A 19,957-nucleotide genomic window follows, 5' to 3' on the forward strand; every position below is an offset into this window, starting at 1 on the left:
CCAGTCTTCCCGTTCTTTCTGCCACTCCATCCACCGGAAACGAGGAGACCAAATTATTCGACTCGCGTCTTTGTGCCGTCTTCGTTCACCAAGATTTTTTCCTTTCGCATTTTTATGTCCTCCTCTTTCGTGCCAACAACCAACACAAAATGGCTGTCTTTGGTGTCAGGCACATCCCACCGCTTTTGCAGTTTCGTAATTCATTGTGCATTTTGACATTCCATTTATAAATCAAACTCGCTCGCTTAATCTTCTTGAATATTCATGTAATTCCAGATATGCCTGAAGAGTCGGATAGAAAATTTCGCGAGTTGCCCAAAATCTTGGCTGAAAATGGAATTTGCAAGGCTCCAGTGGATTTTTCCAGTTTACACAATTGATCATTGTCCACAAATTTCTCGTCAAGTGAGTTCTCATTAAAATCCAGGCTAAGCCCATTTTTCCAACAATCATTAAGAAACAATCGTCAACAACGTCCCGTGGAAAACCCAGGCTGGCCTCCCAGCTGGGTGTATTTTCCTAGCATTAACATTATTGCGAAACAAAAACGACAAACTGCGACAGGGGGATAGGGGGCGCAGCTGGTGTTTGTGTTCATATACCAGTGAGTTTCGCAACAATCCATGGAGATACGTATCCGCGTTGTTGGACGGACGTATCCAACTACCTCCTCCCGCTCGTGGGAGTTCACCTACGTATTTACCCACGCTTCCGACCATCAGAATTCGCTATTCCAGAGATAAAGCCGCAATACCCAGGGCCTACCGTTACCATCTTAATGATCACCCCCATTCAAACAAAAAATTCCCAATACCCAATAGCTCCAATAAAAATTCCGAGCACATTGACCCGCGCAACAACAGAACACCCCATGCATACGTGACTCAGATAACTCAGCCTCCAAACTCTTTTTTTTTTTCACTCATTAGCGTCAATCCTAGCGCTTCTAATTAGTCGTGAAACGTACGCGTCACTTCATCCCAGCGCTCTACTTTTCGTACAGATCGCCTAACTGGACGCGCAGTGGTACTCATTCCCTCCCCCTCAATTCGCCAGCAAGAGCCAAAGGAAAAAAAATTTTTTTTTAATAAAATCATTGTTTACAAAGCGTCAGCCATATGGACCGCACACTGCGACGATTCGGGAAGCCATTACCGGCAAAAACCCCATCATTTCAATTCCCTGGAATTACTCAAACGGGAAAACTATCACATATGTCACTCACTGACATTTTATTACTTCGCCATTTTTTTTACCTCTTTTGAAACAAAAAACTTTAATTGCGCACGACTGGGCAAACCTCATTGCGGGTGGAGCAGAAGGAGCAAAGAAAACCAAAGCGTCAGTCCGAGTCAACAAAAAGTGGGTGGCGATTTGGGTGGGAGACACCTAGTACCCAACGCACACATGCGCAAATACCACCGTCTCTTTGTTTATTTTCATTTCACGTCGGCCCATTTCCTCAGTGCCTCTGAGCTCCCCGAATCGTGAGCCCTTTCTTCGTTAATCGCCCCGGAATGAAGAGAGGATGATAACAATGAATGAAAAAACAGTTGGGTGGAGTAACAAGAGAATTGCCCTCGAAGACCGCGGAAGAGGTGGATGAGGCGAGTTCTCCGTTCTCCAATTCTGATTGTCCCCTTTTTGTCTCTTTTTTATCTCCTCTTTTTAAGTGAAAATAACATCCCAATGAAAAAATTATACTGGGTGGATTTTAATTGTTTGCGTGCCGCGCGATTGAATGTAGAAATTAATGAATGGATTAATTAGTTGGTAACCATCTGCGTCCAGGTTAAAAATTTCATAAATTGCAGTAGATTGGAAGGGCAGGGAAATGATCGCTCAAATTTTCAATATTTTCATAAATTTTCAAAATATTTAAGAAACCGAAAATTTCACCATTGAAGAATTGTTGAAAATTCTAACTTTAATATTCCAATGGTGCACTCCGGCTCTGTCGATAGCGAGTTGAGATCCCTCAATGTAACTTCACACACAACCGTTTAAAGACATTGCGCTCGGGAGCGTTTAATGTACGTGTGAATGCCAACCAACGTGTGTCCATGTGTGGGGTGTGAGTGAGAGAGAGAGAACGGATGAAACAAATAAAAAAAAAGTGTGCAAAGTTGCCCAGAAGGATAGTAGGTCGCTCCACTATGGATAGATATATATGCAATGCAGAAAATAAGACTGAATAGCCCCATCATAATACTCAATGTGCGAAAAGAAATTTTTCCCCTCTCGCTCTCTCTCTCTCGTTTACTTAGTACGTTTGTCTTGCCCTTTCTCCTTATTCTCGGGGATCTTGAAGAAAATAAAGAGGAGAAAAGAATGAATTGCTTTGAATGAAAACTGCGGATGCATTTGCAAATTCTCTCAAGTATTTTTGCGAATTTTTTTTTTATGGCGATAATCGCTGTCGCCCAGTGGGAGGAAGTATTTTTATGGGAGGAAAGATTATTTAGTTTTTTATCTGAGCTGCGTGTCTGGCAATGGCGAGGTCATGCTGCTGGCAGTGCCAAAACTCATGATGAGAAGCCATATGCTTGCACCAATTTCCTCTCATCTTTTCACTTTCTCTCGCCGCTTCCTTTCTTTTTTTACTCTCTATGTATCTCTCTCCGCCTCGTCGGTGGCTACAACTATTTTTTTTTTCTCCTTTTTTGCGGGTGAATGGATGAAAATGAAGGTGGATTTTTATTTCTTTGGCTTTGGAAAGTTTCTATGTCGTTTGAATTCGCGGGCTTTTTAGAGGGCCGAGTTACCGCGGAGTTTTTGATTTTCTTTTCGATTCGTTAATGTTCCTTGGGATTATAAAGTTCAACGAGTATCCTGGTGCGCTACTCTTCTTGATGATAAGAAGTGACTCTACCGAGTTGGGAGAAAGAATGAATTTATCGAGTTCGAGGGACGGGGTCAAGGAGTTTCAAGAGGGGGCGATGAGAAAAAAGTAATAAGTTTTATTAAAGGGAATAATAATAACGAGATGAAAGTTTTTCCGAGAGTCACGGGGATGATCGAGAGTGAGGAAATACGAGGTGAAAAATGAGTCGTAAGAAGGTAATGAGATCTCTGTTTGAAAGAGCGAGTGGCGACAAGTGAAAGATTGCTAATGAAATAAAAATAGGTAAAACGAAAAGTTGAAATTGCGTTTCTAAAATCACGTGTGTCAACGTCATCGGTGAGAAACACATCACCTCTCTCTGGGTCACGTATTATTTTACTCCATGATTTTTCTCAATTAACTCGGTAATTCTCACCACTCGATAAATAACCAGAGGATGGGCGAAAAAAAATCACGTTCACATGCTTTCACACCTTGTACCCGTTATTTCGCCTTTGTCCCTGCGACCGCGGTTCAACTCGCATCTGCGCGCAGATAATTACGTATTCCCTGGCAGGCACACATGAGCGTAACAAAAAGGCGAAAAGACGAACTAATACGAAAAAGAGTTCTTTTACAAACCACCTGGCGACATACCACCTGAAGACATGACAATCGAAAAAAAAGTCTTTTTTTTCAAATTTTCCATGCCTTTTATTTCTCATTCTTAAAAATAACTTCTCTGATGTAAATCGGCGCAGTTGAGGGAAAATCATTTCTGCAGACACGCGTTTTACTCTGGTGTATGTATCCGCAACTGTGTATTAAATAAAACGGTGTAATGTTGGAGTCACGTAGTGGCAATTAGTGGTCTATAAGATCGAGTGGGGAAAGTATGTTGGTATAGTTTAGGAATATCCCTGGGTGTTTGAAGTTGAGTAGAGGACGGCTATGGCCGAGCCACTGACCTTCCCTCTTCGCCCACCGCCACCCCCTTTCCCTCACTCTCATCATTCCCCTCCATTTTACCTCCTCTTTCTCACTCTCTATAAAAAAAATACCTCACATAAAGGATTGAAAAAACCAAAAATTTAATTATGTGACTTATATCGTTATCGATATCATGATATAGTGCACTAAATTGTCATAAAATAATTGAACCAATATTTCACCTGTCCCGTGATTTGCTCCTCGAATATTGAATGTCGAATGATTTATCGGCAAAATTGCGTTGAACCGAAATTGTATTCGAAGAATTCTAACATTAAATTCAACAAAGAAATTTTGGTCATATAGGTGCGGTCGATTCCCCCATTATCATCTCCACCTCTGACATTATTAACGAAACTTTCAATTTATCTATTTTCTTTACAGAGACCCTGAGGAACGAGGAGTGGTAGAGCATCACGAACGTGGGAGAAAAACGACAGCGGATCATGCCTGAGTTTATTGGTGCGCGTGTGTAAAAAAATATCCAAGTGAGAGGAGTGTAATTGTAAAAAAATCACGGGCAAATGGCGATCCGAGAGTTATAAGGATAGATGATAAATATATACAGCGTGAATGCATAGGAAGTTGAGGAAAAGTGTCAAGTGTAGAGAGATAACACGGAGGGATGATAAATAAGTGAATTTTCGTGCTCGAGAAAAGTGCAACTTCCTCCCTCTTGTTACTCCCCTGGTGTATATATCAAAGTGTTCTCAACTCTAATTTATCTTGAACTGGATTTATTTGTGACATAAGGTGGTTCATTACTCAACTGAAAGTAATCACGAGAAAATTCGTGCGGATGCACGGACGCGTGTGCAAACGCGTGACTTTACAAGGTGCGTCAGTGTGCGTATTTATTTGTGTCTGTGAATCCTCGTGACTTGGGAGGATTTAACGCGGGAAATTCGTGTTCTTCCTGCAGCGGATGACGTCATTACCGGTGAGTTGACCATTTGGGAGAATATTAATTTTCACTTATCAAGGGGTGTCGTATTTTGAAACAAATGGACCACCCTTGACGAATTTACGTCCATGAAAAATAGCTGCCCCTCGAAAAATATATAAATATATAACTCTGGCCTACATACTCGCGCCTCAGTCCCAGACATTTTTATCACCTTCACCCCCGTGGATATTTTCCATTCCCACGAGGGAAACTACTCTGAAATTTGTGGAAATCTTGACATTGAAATATGGAATATTCTATCTAAAAATCAATGAAATTCGTATTTTTTTTATTGAATTAATCGAAAGCAATGATTTAAAAAATTTTAATCATTAAATTTTTTAAATTAATGATTTAAAAACGTCAATTTCAATGTAATCTTCACTAAGTTACGCACGGATTTCTCATTCCTCGAAATTTTCCACTTTTTTTTGTTCATTTCCTCCTCGTCCAACTATTCTCGTATTCTTTTAATCCTCGAATATGACTCATACAAATCGTGACTTAGTCAACTCAGTTCACAATGTGCTCTCACGTCACACACTCATGTATTAGTGTAATTGATGTAGGTATTCGATTATTACGAATGAATCATCCATCCCACATCACCCACGTTAAAAATACCAATGACAAAAACAAGGGTCATTAAATTCATAAAAACAAGTGCAAAGGAAACCCAAGAAGCATCCACCGAGAATCAGTCTCCCATCACCTCAGAGTTTTGCGCAGGAAAAAAAAAACTTGAATGTCTCACTCGCAAAAAGCGAGTCCAGGGTTGCAATTTGTTTTTCCAAGATTTCAATTAAGATTGTTATGGTGGAAGAGGCAGCCTGACGATTTAAACCGAATTATCGATATAAATGAATGGACTCGGTAATTAGCATATTTATGGGGGACTTCCTTTCGCTGTAGGATAAACCGAGGTCGAGGATCTTCCCGGATGATGTAACGGTGCGGTGCAAGTAGAGAATGAAAACTCAGGATGACGTAATATATTTGGTGTCTCCCTGACACTAAAGTTCAGTAGACTAGTACGAGGGTCTCTTCTTCAACCCCTCTTCAACCCCTTTTCATCTCCAGCAATCAACCCTCAACTCCTCCATTATCCTCTCTCGAATTAATGTGATCCCGGTGCAATTAAACTTTTTTATCCTCAATATTTTCGTCTCAATTACCGGCTCTCATCGATACCCATTGCCTCTTCCCCATTACGTCTGAGAAGTGTTGTCAGTCCAAGAGGGACACAATAGCTTGAAAAAAAATATATATTAACGAACGCAAAACGGCAAAGTGTGCAAACGATTTTCTGCGCTTCCAATGCGGAAAGGGGCTGTTGATTTTTACCCTTTTTGCATCTTCTCTCCGTGCTATTCCCTTTTTTCATCCCTTATTCAGTATTTTTCCTGCACATCTCTTTGTACCGCGTCAACGTCTCTCACCTTTTCCAATACCTTCAGACAGCTACGTCTCTCCGGCGTGTTGTTGTCTGTCTTCTTCGGTGTAAATGTATAGCTCGAATGTTTCACCCCATGTGGAGATCGATAGCTGTGGAGTATATATATACTAAGGGGTCGAGAGGGAGGGGGTTGTGAACTTTTGTATACGCAAACTGCAGCAACGGTGTTATGGTTATATATAATCGCCTCCACAATAACTCACGCCATTTTTCTGTTGATTTTTTTTTTTCTCTCTTCGGTACTTCCGGGTCTTCTCTCACTGCTAATAATGGGTGGAGTGATTTTTTTTCTTACAGTTCTTTTCGAGAATTGAGGTCGCGAAGGGAGAAATCGTGGAGTGGAAAACACGGGGGTGGCTGAGGGGGTGGGGAAGGGGTGAAGAGGGAGGGCACAGAGGTGATTGAGGAGGATGATGATGGCGTTTCAAACTGAAATTTATCGCTGACGAGATAATCCCGGTGTCGGTATTCCACTCTCTGTCGAATATAGCTGGGGTATGAATATATTCCTTGTGGGCATCTTTCTGCATTCTCGGTTACCATGATAATTCATGGGGCTTTCGAAAATACCCAGTTGTCGGATAGTTTCCGAGGGAAGAGACACGGAAATTGTCAAGATATTTATGATGCATTGGGCTTCGACTTGAGTGTTTCTTATCCTTGAAAATCCGGTTCTTCTTGACGTTGCGATATTTTAATGCAACGTCGATGGGGAGAACTCGTGTTACTAGTCACGATGATTTTCTCTTGGTGATTTTTTTTTCTTTATGGGGGTAATGTGACTTTTGAGTCAGCTAACGAGAGGAGGAAATGTTATGTGAGAACGCAGATTCTGTCATCTCCCTTTTATTTTTGTTTCAATTTTCAAGTGGAGAATTTTTTTTTTTTCGACTTTTTCTCGATAAAACGGAGGGTTAGTTTAGGAGGTTTATTTTTCGGTTGTCAGTTGTGAATATTGTGAATCCTGTGGTAATGAGATTATTTTTTGAGTCATATCATTGTAATCCGAACCGCAGGAGACGATTACAAAGTCATTCGTTGAATGATATTTTTGTGGGGCTTGTGACATAATACTCTACTACTTATCGAGACGATAGTAAATAGTCTGGAAGGATTCAAGAGGGAAATGTTCTTGAGTCAAGGATTTCAGGGAGATATCCTCGAATGAAAAATATTGTATTCTTGAAATAAAAATCCCTTGACTTTATTCGGACTTTCAATGAATCGTCAATATTGTCTTCTTTGATTCAATCCGGGGATCTCCTTGTAGTGTTTACATTTCGATACGAGTCATGCTATCGGACTTTAAGAGTTTCAATCAATAAATTTGTCATTGATATTGCGCTACCGCATTGCATTTCAATTATTAAATCTTACTATTTAATTCTTAAAATTATCTGCAACATTCATTCAAATTTCTCCGACATTCGTCACGTTCGTATTGACTTGGCCATAATATTTCATAAATTAAAAACTTCTTCGTCAATAATATCATTCACCCGAGTGAATATTATTGATTGAAAAAACTAGTTTATTTTGTCAAATTATAAATCGATGGAATTGGCTTATCAGCAAATTCTCTGTGAGGGACAGTGAAACGTTCACCAACAGATGCCCCCATCACTTTCCAAAGCACATTGTTACAAAAACCGAGGTATTACATTCAATTTTTTATCAAAACAAACGATAAGTTGTGAAAGACCTAAAGCCAATCATAAAACAATCTCTCCATTATTCCACGTAGGAAATGCATTCTATGGCACCGGGCAAATTACAAATAGCTATTGCAGTATGACGTCACAATCCATCTCTCATTCACCTGAGACTTATTTCTTGGCCGTTACCGTCTGAAATAAAAAATACCTATCGTCATTCTATTTTCCTCCACGTCAATAAAAAATGTCGCGAGAAGAATCGATCGGTTGCCCCTCCCATTTCCCTGGGCTGAAGTCGAATCATCGAGAATAGATTAACACACATATTTCGGATAACGTCTACACAATAATGCCAATTTGAAACACCCGATAATCCCTAATATTCGATCTGTGGTATGCGAGAATACGAATCAATGGGGCAGGAACTCCGTTAGTAGTTCAGCTTTAACCAGCCCTCCCACAGTGTTCGCTGGTGGATTTAAGGGTGGACTTTCCTCAGTTGCCCTCCTACTCTGAATCAATGAACCACTCTAAAAAATATATTTTTCCCATCAATAGATGATCAACCATGATCCAAATTCATCATAATTTATCATAATTTATCATTATTAGATCACAAAAACTCGCGTGTTACCCAGTAAAATAACCGCCACTGGAATTTTTCTCTAGCCCCTTTTTCCGTGTCAGCACTAGAATTTTTCGAAAGAATTTCTCTCCGTGTAGCACGCAATCGGCGGGGATTAATTAAAAATTCTGCGTAATTTCGTATTAAATATTCATGGCTTTATTAAAAATTCATATAATTTGGGGAACTCTCATCCCCCGGCTGCTCATAAGCACACTCCTGAAATTTACTAGTCAACTGTCCGTGAAATTTCAATTTTTTTTTCAGACCCGGTATTTGATAGGGTTTTTCTCCACCCCTCGATTTTCCTTTTCTCTTTCTTCTGCAATGTTCCTGACCCAATTATCTGTCGCATTGATCCACTCCAATATCTAGCTCAGCACTCAGGAATAATTTCCATTTCTATTAAATTTTTTTCTCCACCATTCTCCTCTGGAGACTCAAATAGTAGTGCATAAGGTATAGACCATAGAGTCTTATGTGCACCTTGCATTGGTCTAGGGTAACGACAAATTATTCAGCACGATCGAGTTCTCCTGGTGTCTTTAGATAACCTCGAAAATGAGAAACCCTCACTATAAAATAAATTTCACCGGTAAATTGACTCCGTCATTTAGTGCATAGTAGACCTACACTAATCGATTATTGCGATTATTCTCTCTATATTCTATTTATCCGTTTGCCCTAAGAGTCCGCAATCATCACAATTTTTTTTGTTTACAAATGAAGACACCACACAAATTTCTTGCAACTCCGCGTTATTTCCAAACACCTGAAATCTATGCAAGAATATTCGAGTATTTGTCGTTAACCGGTCGAACGAGAATATCAAGGTTGACGACACAAAACGTGACAGGAAACGGCAAAGACGAATTAGAAGGACATTCCAATAAATAAAACCGTTATCTTCCACTAAACGGGAAATACTATTTTATTCAATAAAATATAAGAAAGAGCTCCGTCCACGGGTTGAAATAAATTTGAGTCATTACGGATTGAATAAATTTTCAATTCAAGTTTGAATGGCAGAATATTTTCCTAAAAAATACAAATAGCGGCGAATCGACTGATCAGATATTAAATGATCAATGAAAAATATCACTCCGATATCTACCGCCTGGAATGAAAGGATAAAAGTACCAATCGTGCATGCAAAAATGGATTAAAAATGAATGCGTGTCATGCACGTAAATCATCGCCCACGCACGAAATATTTTCGATTTGCTGTTCTGTCCCCAGGGCATATTCAGATATCGAACTTCCATTTTGTGTAACGATGTATTTCCCCACTGCAATGCTCATTGCTACGCATTTGGCTTTCGTTTCTCGTACTCGATAGGATATTGCAATCATTGTATCACAACACTCATTGAAAAACGATGCATAAAAATACCGAAGTAGTATGTAAGATTTATAAATAAACATTCAAGAGATATTAATATTGGATTTGGTATTTGTTGGAAGTCAATGTACAGTCATAATCACATGGCTTATCACTTCCCGATGTAAGTCACAACGAACTTATCTCAGGCGTCCTTCAGGTGATAAGAATTTTCCTGTTACTATTACTCATTTTTCCATGGTTTCATTTATTTATTCTGATTCACTCGGATGTCTGGGGATGGAAGGATGGGAAAATTTGTGGTTATTTTTTATCTATAAATCTCGTGGTGCTGGTGAAAATGATTGGAGCGAGAACACTCTCAGCTGTTGGTTATGATCGTATGTAATAATAATAACAGTCATCCACGATGGATCCCTAGTGTGCAACATCTAACGCTCGTATCATTAACCTACATTGGCCAATCATCCTTTAGATCTAAGAGTTAGTGACTGCACGCCACTCTAAGAGTGTTTCACGTGATGCTCAGCCACATGGAAAAAAGAAAAAAAAATGAAACAATCTGGTCTAGATGCTGTTTATTAGCAGTTGTAATATGAAAAACGTGCCTCAGGACTGAATAGCTTGGTTTATATCGCCACTCGTTATGGGCTTATTAAATCAATCTTCGTTTGCAAAATGTTGGGAATACTGCAGGGGGAATTTGTGGATGGGGGAGTGTAGCTGGAGTTGACCTGGTGGTTACAAAAATTATTCAAAGTGAAAAAGTCCGTTGACATTTTCGTAAATTTGGTTTAAGTATTTGAAAAGGATTCCACGTGCACGTGAATTTATCATTAATTAAAAATTCATGAAATGGAGAAAGCACAGCTTCGCGTAATTTTTATATAAAATTTAATCCGTATTTGCATTTTTTTTCTCCATTTCACGAAATATTCTGATATAACTGAATTAACTGATATACGATTCCAGTGATGAACTCATCATATTGTTGACTTCGAATGACGGGTTTTCGTCAAATTTCAGTAGTAATCAAAAGTTCATACATATTTTTGGATATTAAAACCATTATTGTTTGTTTAATTGTTATTTAATTGTGAATTGTTTTTTTAATTGTTTCAGTACATAATGCTCCAAGGGTGATGGAGACAGTGGGCAAGCAAGTCCAGGTAGTGAGTGGACTGGGGGTGGGGGGTCCGGTGGGGGGAGATCTTCACCATCATCACCACCCCCACCCCCACGGGGGGCACGGACACTCCCTAGTTGGCGGTGCGTCCACCCCCGCCCGCGTTCAGCCCCAAACACATCAGGCCCAACCGCCACCGCCCTCGCACAATCAGCATCTACCAGCGAGATCCACACCCGTACAGCTGCACCGGTAAGTCCGATAATAATTCTTACTTTCAACCCCCAAGAAAGCATTATCGCATCCTCCATGAATTACCAACTACCAACTGCCGCTGAAAATAAGCAAAATCATCATTCGCGGCTCAATTCAATAAGAACTTCGTCATGTCTTCAATTATATCTTCAATTTCACTTCCGCGACGTAATTGCCCCGCGGGTTTCCCGTTGCCTCGTTAGGATTTCCTGCGAGTAGCAAATGCCATTGCGTCACACTCATGAAATCACTGTGATGTGAAGAATTTTTTTTTCACTTACATTCAGTACAATTTAGCCCAACACTTGAGGAGACCCAGAGCAATTCTCTTGACAGATTTTTCTTTGTGAAGTTTTTCGGGATTTATTATTCTCTGTGAATTCACAATGGAATGTGTGTGAAAATTACCCTCGGAGCATCAATCCTCCTAATTACATTCGTCCAAGTCTCCCATTATCCTTGCCTCGGGAGGAAATTCACTTGTCACTTGAGAGATTAAAACCAAAAATTCCCTTGAATTATTTTTTGCCTCGAGATAAACTTGTAATTGGACATCTTTTGAACAATCCCTCATTTCCGTAAATGCCTTTATTGCCCATTACAACGAACGGTTTATGCCTAATGCCTGAATGTTAAGGTTGTTGTTAGTATCTTGCAAATCTTGAAAATAAATTAGGATTTATGATTTCCTCCCGAGGAACAAAGGATTCTCTTCAATTCTAGAGAAACGGAATTTCATTAATATTAACATACACGGGGAAATTTCAACTGTAATTAAAATTGTCCACCAAATTGTTGGAATATCATGAAAATGAGACGGAAAAAGGATTTTACAGTTATGGAACTCCGTTAGCCACAAAAAGTAAAAAAAAACGCAGAAATTTTGCATTATCTTGTGTCACATCAATCAAAAGTTAATAAAAAATTAACTGAGACGGTAAAATTGATTAAAAAAGGGTAATACACCGTCGAACTATTTTTAGATTCTCAATCATAAGAAGAAAAGCCCCTAAGAGGTTGTAACCGCGAAATCCGAAATAACGACGTTTTAACGAAGTTGAAAGTTCTCAAGTTTTTTATATCGATTCTCATAAAAATACTGAAAAAGTCGATGACCGTGTGCCATCAGAAATTGTGCCATGGTGGTCACGGCCATGGGCATATGTGTATCCCACTTCCACTGATTTCGTATTTCAAGAGGTGGGGAAAAACAGACCAACTTTGTAACGGCCACCGGTTGCGAAATATTCGCGGTTCCTCGCGCACGCCATCTGTGTACATCACACCAATGGCAAAATAATACTCGTGTGTGTGAATTTCTGGGCACGAAGCGAAACACGAGACGCCTCCCTTTTTCCGTTTTTTTTTTAAATTTTATTTTTTCCATCTTATCATGATTCTCAATCTCTCCTCTTCCCTCACTCGACTGATAGTCTGGATCATGGCCTACCTGAATTCATGGGCTGAATTGTCAGGGGTCATCGTGGCAATCGCCCTCTCCTCTGGGTTCATGTAGACTTTTTTATCATGATCATTGCTATTATCGATCCACCAACGGTGTTGCCACGTCGTTGGCACAATGAATCATCAATTACGTAAATTCCAATGGAATTTTTACCACTTTATCTGTAATCTGGAGAGCTTTTTTTCTATAGAACAAAAAAGTAGCTTGATTATCTTCGACGCTCGACGATTGTCGATTACTTATTGATTGAACTTCTGAATGAAAAGATGGAGGCGACAGGTGAAAGGAATCGAATAAGATATTATCTACACTTGGGAATTAAATTTCACTACTCCAATTTTTTATAAAATCCAAGCAATGTGCCCAGTTTTTTTCAAGTACTGTAGAGCTAATTGAGATAGATCAATATTCATGGTCACTAGTTGTTCGAAATTGAAATATATTTTTAATTGAAATTTCAATTCATATTCTCCAACACTCATCCGTCGAAAATCGAATTCCCAGACCTCGAGTACAGATTCCTTTGGAACCCAAGGTCATCTTCCATTAATTTGCAGTCGTCGATTTGTTCCAACGTCTTTATCAATCGTCGATAACACAGGACATCCTCCGCTGATTAACATGAATTTAAATGGACAGATGAATTCCTTGGTCAGAGAACTCTCTCAAGGGCACCAGACCCCCTGGAATTTTCTATTTGTTGATTATTGACATTATCAAGGATTTTAGCACCAACTATTTACACCTCAGTGAGAAATTCAGTCTCACCTCTATTTATCGAAAAATCTCCTGTGCTCCCAGGGAATCATTGTTTACCTTGAATTCGCGTCGAATCATAATCGCGGTCTTCTCGTCTGGCCAAATAAAATTCTCTCGTGTTAGAGGAAACCTCTTCACAGAGGAAACAGTAAATAAAAATAAAGTGAAGAGAAAAAAGGACTAGTAAATTTGTGTTGGAAAGCCCTGAGGCTTGTGGGCAATCAGCGTGTCTTTCGAATCGCGTTTCTCAACAAGTATAAGAGATCATTTCTTCCCTCTTTCTCCCTTTTATCTCTTGATTTTTTCCTTATATTCGCGCATGCGCATTGAACCGCCATAAGAATACTCTAAGACTACTGCTACCTGTCGATTCTAACCTCAAACGTCAGTGCGCATGTTTTTCTAGTCTATCGCGTGGCCAAATTCATTAGTGTGAGTTTATCCCATTCCGCTTCTCTCAATTCGCTGTGAAAAAAAATATATCATCTCAATTGCCTCCCAATGGAACCAATTACTGTGCGCCGCCGAAGGATCTCCAAGTGCGTTTTCATGTATTGCTGATTGGATTTACCTTAGCATTTCAATTGGCATGGAATTATCTCCGCGAGAGCCAACCGTAGTCATCGCATTGTGGTTTAAACACCTGTATTCAAATCATGGAGTAAGTTCATCGTTAAATTAATCATTGCTATTCGAACGTTGACAGAACTCATCAACGAGTTTCCCTTCCAAATTTCGTCTGTAAAGTTTATTATAGTTTATATTGTTGTAACAATCGCCGAAAATTCAATGGGACCGGAATAACGGTTTCCCCGAGTTGAACTACAACTGCTTTCAATCAATTCAACGAACAAACCCGAAAATCCCTCGACTCCGAGTACTTTCCGATACTTTTCACTCTCCTCAATCATTCGTTTCGTCCATTTCACCTTTCTCTCAGTTCCATTGACTATTTTAATCCCAATCCTTCGTTGAATCAACTTTATTGGCGCACAGCTGGATGCGAGCCCTCCCGTGCAAATGCAAAGTTCAATACCAATCATTACGCCCAAATGAGATAATTTTCCTCCTGCCGTGAGTCATATTAATGAGACGCGACACGGAGACATCTCCGAGGAGTCCGTTGTTTGCACCCAATTAATTCATATTTTCCTCGTTGTTGTTGGATGCTGAAACATTTTCGACATATTCCAAATAGCTTTCTTCCCTCATTATATTAGGGCCATGTGCTAAACACAGATCATATCGCGAATGGAATGAACCTTGTTCACATGCCTCTACCCCTCCCACCCTTGAACCACCAATTTTGAGTATTTCGGGAAAAAGAGTCGAGCGAAATTTCAGTTAGTCCGTCGGAGTTAGTTGGTTACTCTGCGGCGTGCATGTACACGTGTAAACAAGAAGTAGTTCTCCATAAGAGCACTCGTAATTTACAATTGGCCCTTCTCGACGTGCAACAGCCCTCGTCGTGGCCACAGCCTCAGCCACGTCTCAACGAGCCACACACAAACGTCAAAGTAACAGCCCCCACAACATCATCGATCCCTCTCTCCCTCTGTCCATCGGCAATTGCTATCATTGTCACACCTCCCGACGAGTCATTATTTCTGCTTACCAATATGAGTTACATTCTCACATGTGGAAGCATCAATGGAGTACATCTGAGTTGATCAGGAGTATTTTTCATTCTTTGTCGTTTTTTTTTTCTCGTGATATTTTGTTTTTCATGTGTCGCATGTGCGTTCTCTCATTGCCTCATCTTCCGCTGTCTCGTTACAACGTCCATGAACACATGTATGTGAGTTAAGGGTCGGCGAGGTGACACGAGGGGGTGGAGGCGGGTGGAGGAGGATGGAGGAGGATGGAGGCGAATGGAGGAGGATGGTTGAGGGGGTGATGAGGGGCCGAGAGGGAAGGGGTTGTGGGGAAGAGGGTGGGGAAACTAGGGCTTTTGCAAGCCAAGTGGGAGGGGGTCAGCGACCGTTACGTCATCGACGACAAGCAGGCGGTCTCGTGGCGTCGGGCTAGAGCCAGCGACAAGTTAAACCCCGACATTGCTCACTGAATCGTCCTTTTACTTCTCTCACTCTGTCTCTCATCCTCTCTCACTTTATCTCCTCCGCCTCATTTGAAAATCGACGAAAATTTGTTTTAACGAGCAGTCCTCTGGCAATTGTTTTTTCAATCTCTCTTTTATCCATTCGGTCTTTTTAATTTCTTCATTGTCTCGTTTTTTTTTTCTTCACTTTCATGGAGTGTTGTGGGTTAATTGGAGCATAAGAATGAAAAGACGCGGTCGTGAATGGGTGGGGGTGGAGGGAAATCGTAACGGAGCAATAATGCGAAATTGGATAGCAACGCCACGACTAATCCATCATCCGTTGCTTTCGTGATCGGGTACGTCGACCTTTCTCTCACCCGTGGAATTTCCCGGATAACGCTTCTACATACTTTTGCCCTCCCCTTCCTTCACTCTGGCACGTTTGAAGACGAGGTTCGATTATCGATTACGTCTCCGATGACAGGTGCGGGAGAGCCGCGACGCCTATATCGCATTACCTCATTTTTTTTCCTCTCCGACTTCAGTGGGCACTTTTTTTTTTCAACGAACGTGTCAAGGCAGGTGCGGGCTAGAGCGTCAATGGTGGAGAACCTTCACGAGGCCAAAATCTGCATGAAAATCCTGGGGTTTTTTAGGGTTTAGACGAATGACTGGGGGTTGCGCGGGATTGGATGGGGCAGTTTGTGGCTTATTCCGGGTTGGATAATCAGCCAGGTGCTGACGATGAGTTTCCGCGGATAAAAAGATACTTCTTTGAAGGCAATCTGCTTTGCACAGTATTAGTGGTAGAAAGTTTTTGGAAATTCCCGTGATTCCAGTGGAGGAAGAGCAATAATGAAAGGAATCTTTCAGTTTGTGGAAATTGAATTGTCAATGAATTTGGAACTCAAGATTTGATTCCTTTGAAATCTTTTTTTTTTTTTAATTTTCTACAATAATGGAATTTCGTCCAGTTTTGCCTGGTTTGAATTGGTTTTGATAAGAATTACTGTTCTGTTATATTCAGGTTATATCGATCACCCTTTTGTTTAACAATGTGCCGAGCTTAAACTGTCATTCTAATCGATTGTGTCAAGTTAGTTTTGGTTGATGGAGACAAATAGAACTGGGTTATGCCTACATAAAAATTGATTGAAAATATGAAATACAATCGAATTGGTACCTCAGTTACCGTGATAACACGTGAAAAGGAAATGTCTATCCTTCGTTTACCTTCGATAACAAACTTTATTTTCCTTGCCAACGGTGAAACCGGACATACTCTCACTCAGGCGAATATAACCAAGTCCGTGTACCACTCCTTTGTCCCGGCAATTTCACAACTTCTCGATCGAAAAACATACGGCAAATAATAAAGAACTGAGAGTTTTTTAAGGGCATTCCGACTCAATTTCTGAACGCTCCAGACTTCTATTGATTGTGGATAACTTGAGTAATAGAAATAGATTCCTCCACCGCAGTAAATTTCTATTTTCGAATCTCTTGAAATGCCGGACGTCGATAATGACCTCAATGGGCTTCACTTCAAGCCTATACATCGTATTAACTCTGTTTTATACATCAGTGCATGGAGTCATGCAAATCCATTGAGAATCCAATTGAAACAAATCATAAAAATTGCATTATTCATCTGGGATGTTTAAATGAAAAAACGTAATCTTATCATTCAGTCGTGAACTGCGTGAAAATTAAGGCTCAACCTATAGGTTGTTTTCAACAGGGTCAAATTTCCATAAAAAAATTAGTGCCCAGGCGTTTCAGCTGCAGGACATAATCCAAGCATCCCTGCCAAATAAATTTTAAAAAGTGGTACGCCGTTGAAATCTCCAACAACTGCCGGTTTCACTGGAAATTTAAGTGATTCTCTTTCGGTAAAATGACAAATTGTAAAATTCTGCATAATTCAATAACCATCAATCACACATTGAATTAACAAAAACTCTGCCCTGAAAATTTCCATCTGTCCCTTTCAACCAATTTCCACCATTATTCACCGAACAAAAAAATTATGTGCATAAAGCTGGCCATTTCCATGCGACAAAAGTGATTTTGACCCAGAAATCTCCCTTTTTCCGCGAATTTCTCACTAAAACATTTCCTCCCTCATATGAAAAAAAAAAAAATAAAGCAATCGTCAGCTGAAAGGAAAGTGTTGGCCTCCTCTTCTTCATTGTTGAAATCCATCACCCATGGAGAATGATTTTTGCCATTACATGAACTGGAGAGGACCCCCTCCCAGCGTCGTTGCCATACAATCCGGCAACACTGCATTAAAAAATCCCTGTGGAGGGATCCGGTCTCTCACAACTGACACGACTGGTAGTTGTAGTTGGGTTGTAGCTCGTACTCCGATCTCGCGCATCTCAAAACCTATGGCAAGCCACGTGCCTCAAACTCGCGCTACTTTGCCCACAGCATGTGCGCGCGCACCACCTCACCGCCATTATGCCGTTCAAGTTAACCCTCGACCAATTGGATTTGAGAACCGGTGCGCATCCTCACTCGGTCTGTTGTTACTATTTAATCTCCCACTCCCCAATTCTCATTTTATGCCGGATTGGCGGAGCGCGCTAAACTACAGCCTGGGTCATTCCCGGTTCCTCCGGGCTCCCTTTTTATTTTTTATTTTTTTATCTTATTTCGTTTTACATTTATTTTTATTTTTACCAACTTCCCACGCGAAGGAGAGAAACCACTACCACAGCCGCCGCACCAACTCCACAGATCTAATTTCCAAACCGCTCCTAAGACTTTCGGCTCATCTCGGTCGGTTACTCTCTTGCTCTTACTCTTTCTCTATCTCTCTATTTGCACGTTCTGCATTTCCACGGCATCACCATTTTGCCCCATAAAGTACGGGGATAGCCTCTGGGGTTGGCTGTCTCAGGCATTTCAGTGGTGAATTGCCATTTCGAAACAGAAGGGCTCATCCTTACGCCACTCCACCACCGAATTTAACGTTATCTTGGTCGCGTGCTCGGTTAACTCCAGACTCGATTGTTGTTGCAGATTTCAATGATGGTCTCCCCATCCACCCGGAGATATACAAGGGTGAAATGAAAACTGCTGCCATCGTCAAACTCTTGCCCCCCGGGTATCTCCCAGGGATACGTAATTCAAGCTATTTGAATTGGATTGTACTCTATATGCAGAGTAATTTGAATATTTTTCCAATCCCCACGGTAACCGGCATTTTTTCCTTCATTATTATTTTGACGATTGAAATACATTTTTCATGGATGAAAATAAGGGCGAGGGTAGGAGGGAGGCATTGTGAAATTTACCAAAAAAGTCGTTTGGCAACACGAGACGATTTCCAGGGTATATATATACCTTCATACATTCTTCTCACGTGTTGGGCGTTTGCGCGAGAACTGGGTGCAAAGTTTATCGGGTCGGGTCAACCGAATATATTTGCGCATCAGCGAGACATCTCGGCGCGCGTGTTATACTGTGCAACAGAGAAGGAGAGAGCATGAGGATGAGAAATTGTTTCACAATGTTTGTTTTTCCAAAGTTGCCTGTGGGCCCTTGGGAGGGTTGAATTTTGCTGGAGAAAAGCCGATCGATGGCAGTACAGTTGAGCGTGACTCGAACGTTAATCAACATTTGACCCGCGGGAGCCAAACCATCGCCATAACGTACAGTTCTTGGATAATCCCTTTTCAGAGGACCTGGAAGAATTTTTTTCTCAAATCTCATTGCTATTCGATGAAATCAACACCGATCATCAAAAGAGAAAATGAAAATGCCGCCCTTTCATCGTCACGATATATCCGCAACTGGCTGAGGCTGATTATCATGAAATTATCTGTTCCCGAGATAATTGCCGAGTCACTCCCCAATGTGAATGCGTGGAGAAGTCATCGGACTCTTCCAGGCTATGCGATTAACTTTTTACTTTTTTCCTCGGACTTTTTTTTCTCCTCGTATTCGTTTTCCCTCTCACCCCCAACCTCAATCATGATCTGTACACCTTCCCCTCTCGAGTTTTTCTCATCACGTCACTTTACTGCCTCAACCTCCCCTCCATCTGCTCATCACGATCATTGACCTTTGCCTGGCCAGACGCAGGTGCCGCTTGTTGTATATACTGCAAGTATATATACAAACACCGGTTGTGCGCCTTCGCGGAACAATATTCGGGGTGTGGCGCGACCTTCATAGACAATAAAGGTCACGGGCCACGTGAAAAATTATTTGCTGCACGGAGAGAAATGTTCAGTAGTAACAGCTCAACTGCTCCAAAATAATCGGTTATTTCTCTTAGACGCTGGCAGTTGCTCTATAAAATTCCACCCATTTTTTTTTTCAGTTGGAGTTAATTGGCCCATTTCTTTATCACCGATTCATTTAAAGTTTTTCGTATTATTTTAGGATTATTTGCTTTAGTTAGTCTGGATGCGTTTTCCTCGTCGCGGAATTTAAAAAACGGTATTACGCTCTAGGCAC

General features: G+C 40.8%; 1 protein-coding gene across 8 annotated transcripts in view; it reads left to right on the forward strand.

The window, feature by feature from the left end:
* The window catches only part of Smr (Smrter), a 59,401-nt gene that overhangs the window by 11,097 nt on the left and 28,347 nt on the right, over nt 1–19,957 (forward strand). For 6 of the 8 annotated variants that reach the window (XM_011314645.1, XM_011315013.1, XM_011314905.1 and 3 more), the window contains 2 exons: nt 4,199–4,754; nt 10,961–11,216. In XM_011314645.1, coding sequence (XP_011312947.1) covers nt 10,981–11,216 — 236 coding nt within the window. In that variant the 5' untranslated portion in view covers nt 4,199–4,754; nt 10,961–10,980. Of the gene's footprint in view, nt 1–276; nt 406–4,198; nt 4,755–10,960; nt 11,217–13,462; nt 14,105–19,957 lie in introns of those variants that run through there. The other 2 variants (XM_011314712.1, XM_011315067.1) reach the window with 2 other exon arrangements.

This window comes from Fopius arisanus, unplaced genomic scaffold, assembly GCF_000806365.1.
Source record: "Fopius arisanus strain USDA-PBARC FA_bdor unplaced genomic scaffold, ASM80636v1 scaffold00001, whole genome shotgun sequence".
NCBI classification, from domain to species: Eukaryota; Metazoa; Arthropoda; class Insecta; order Hymenoptera; family Braconidae; genus Fopius; species Fopius arisanus.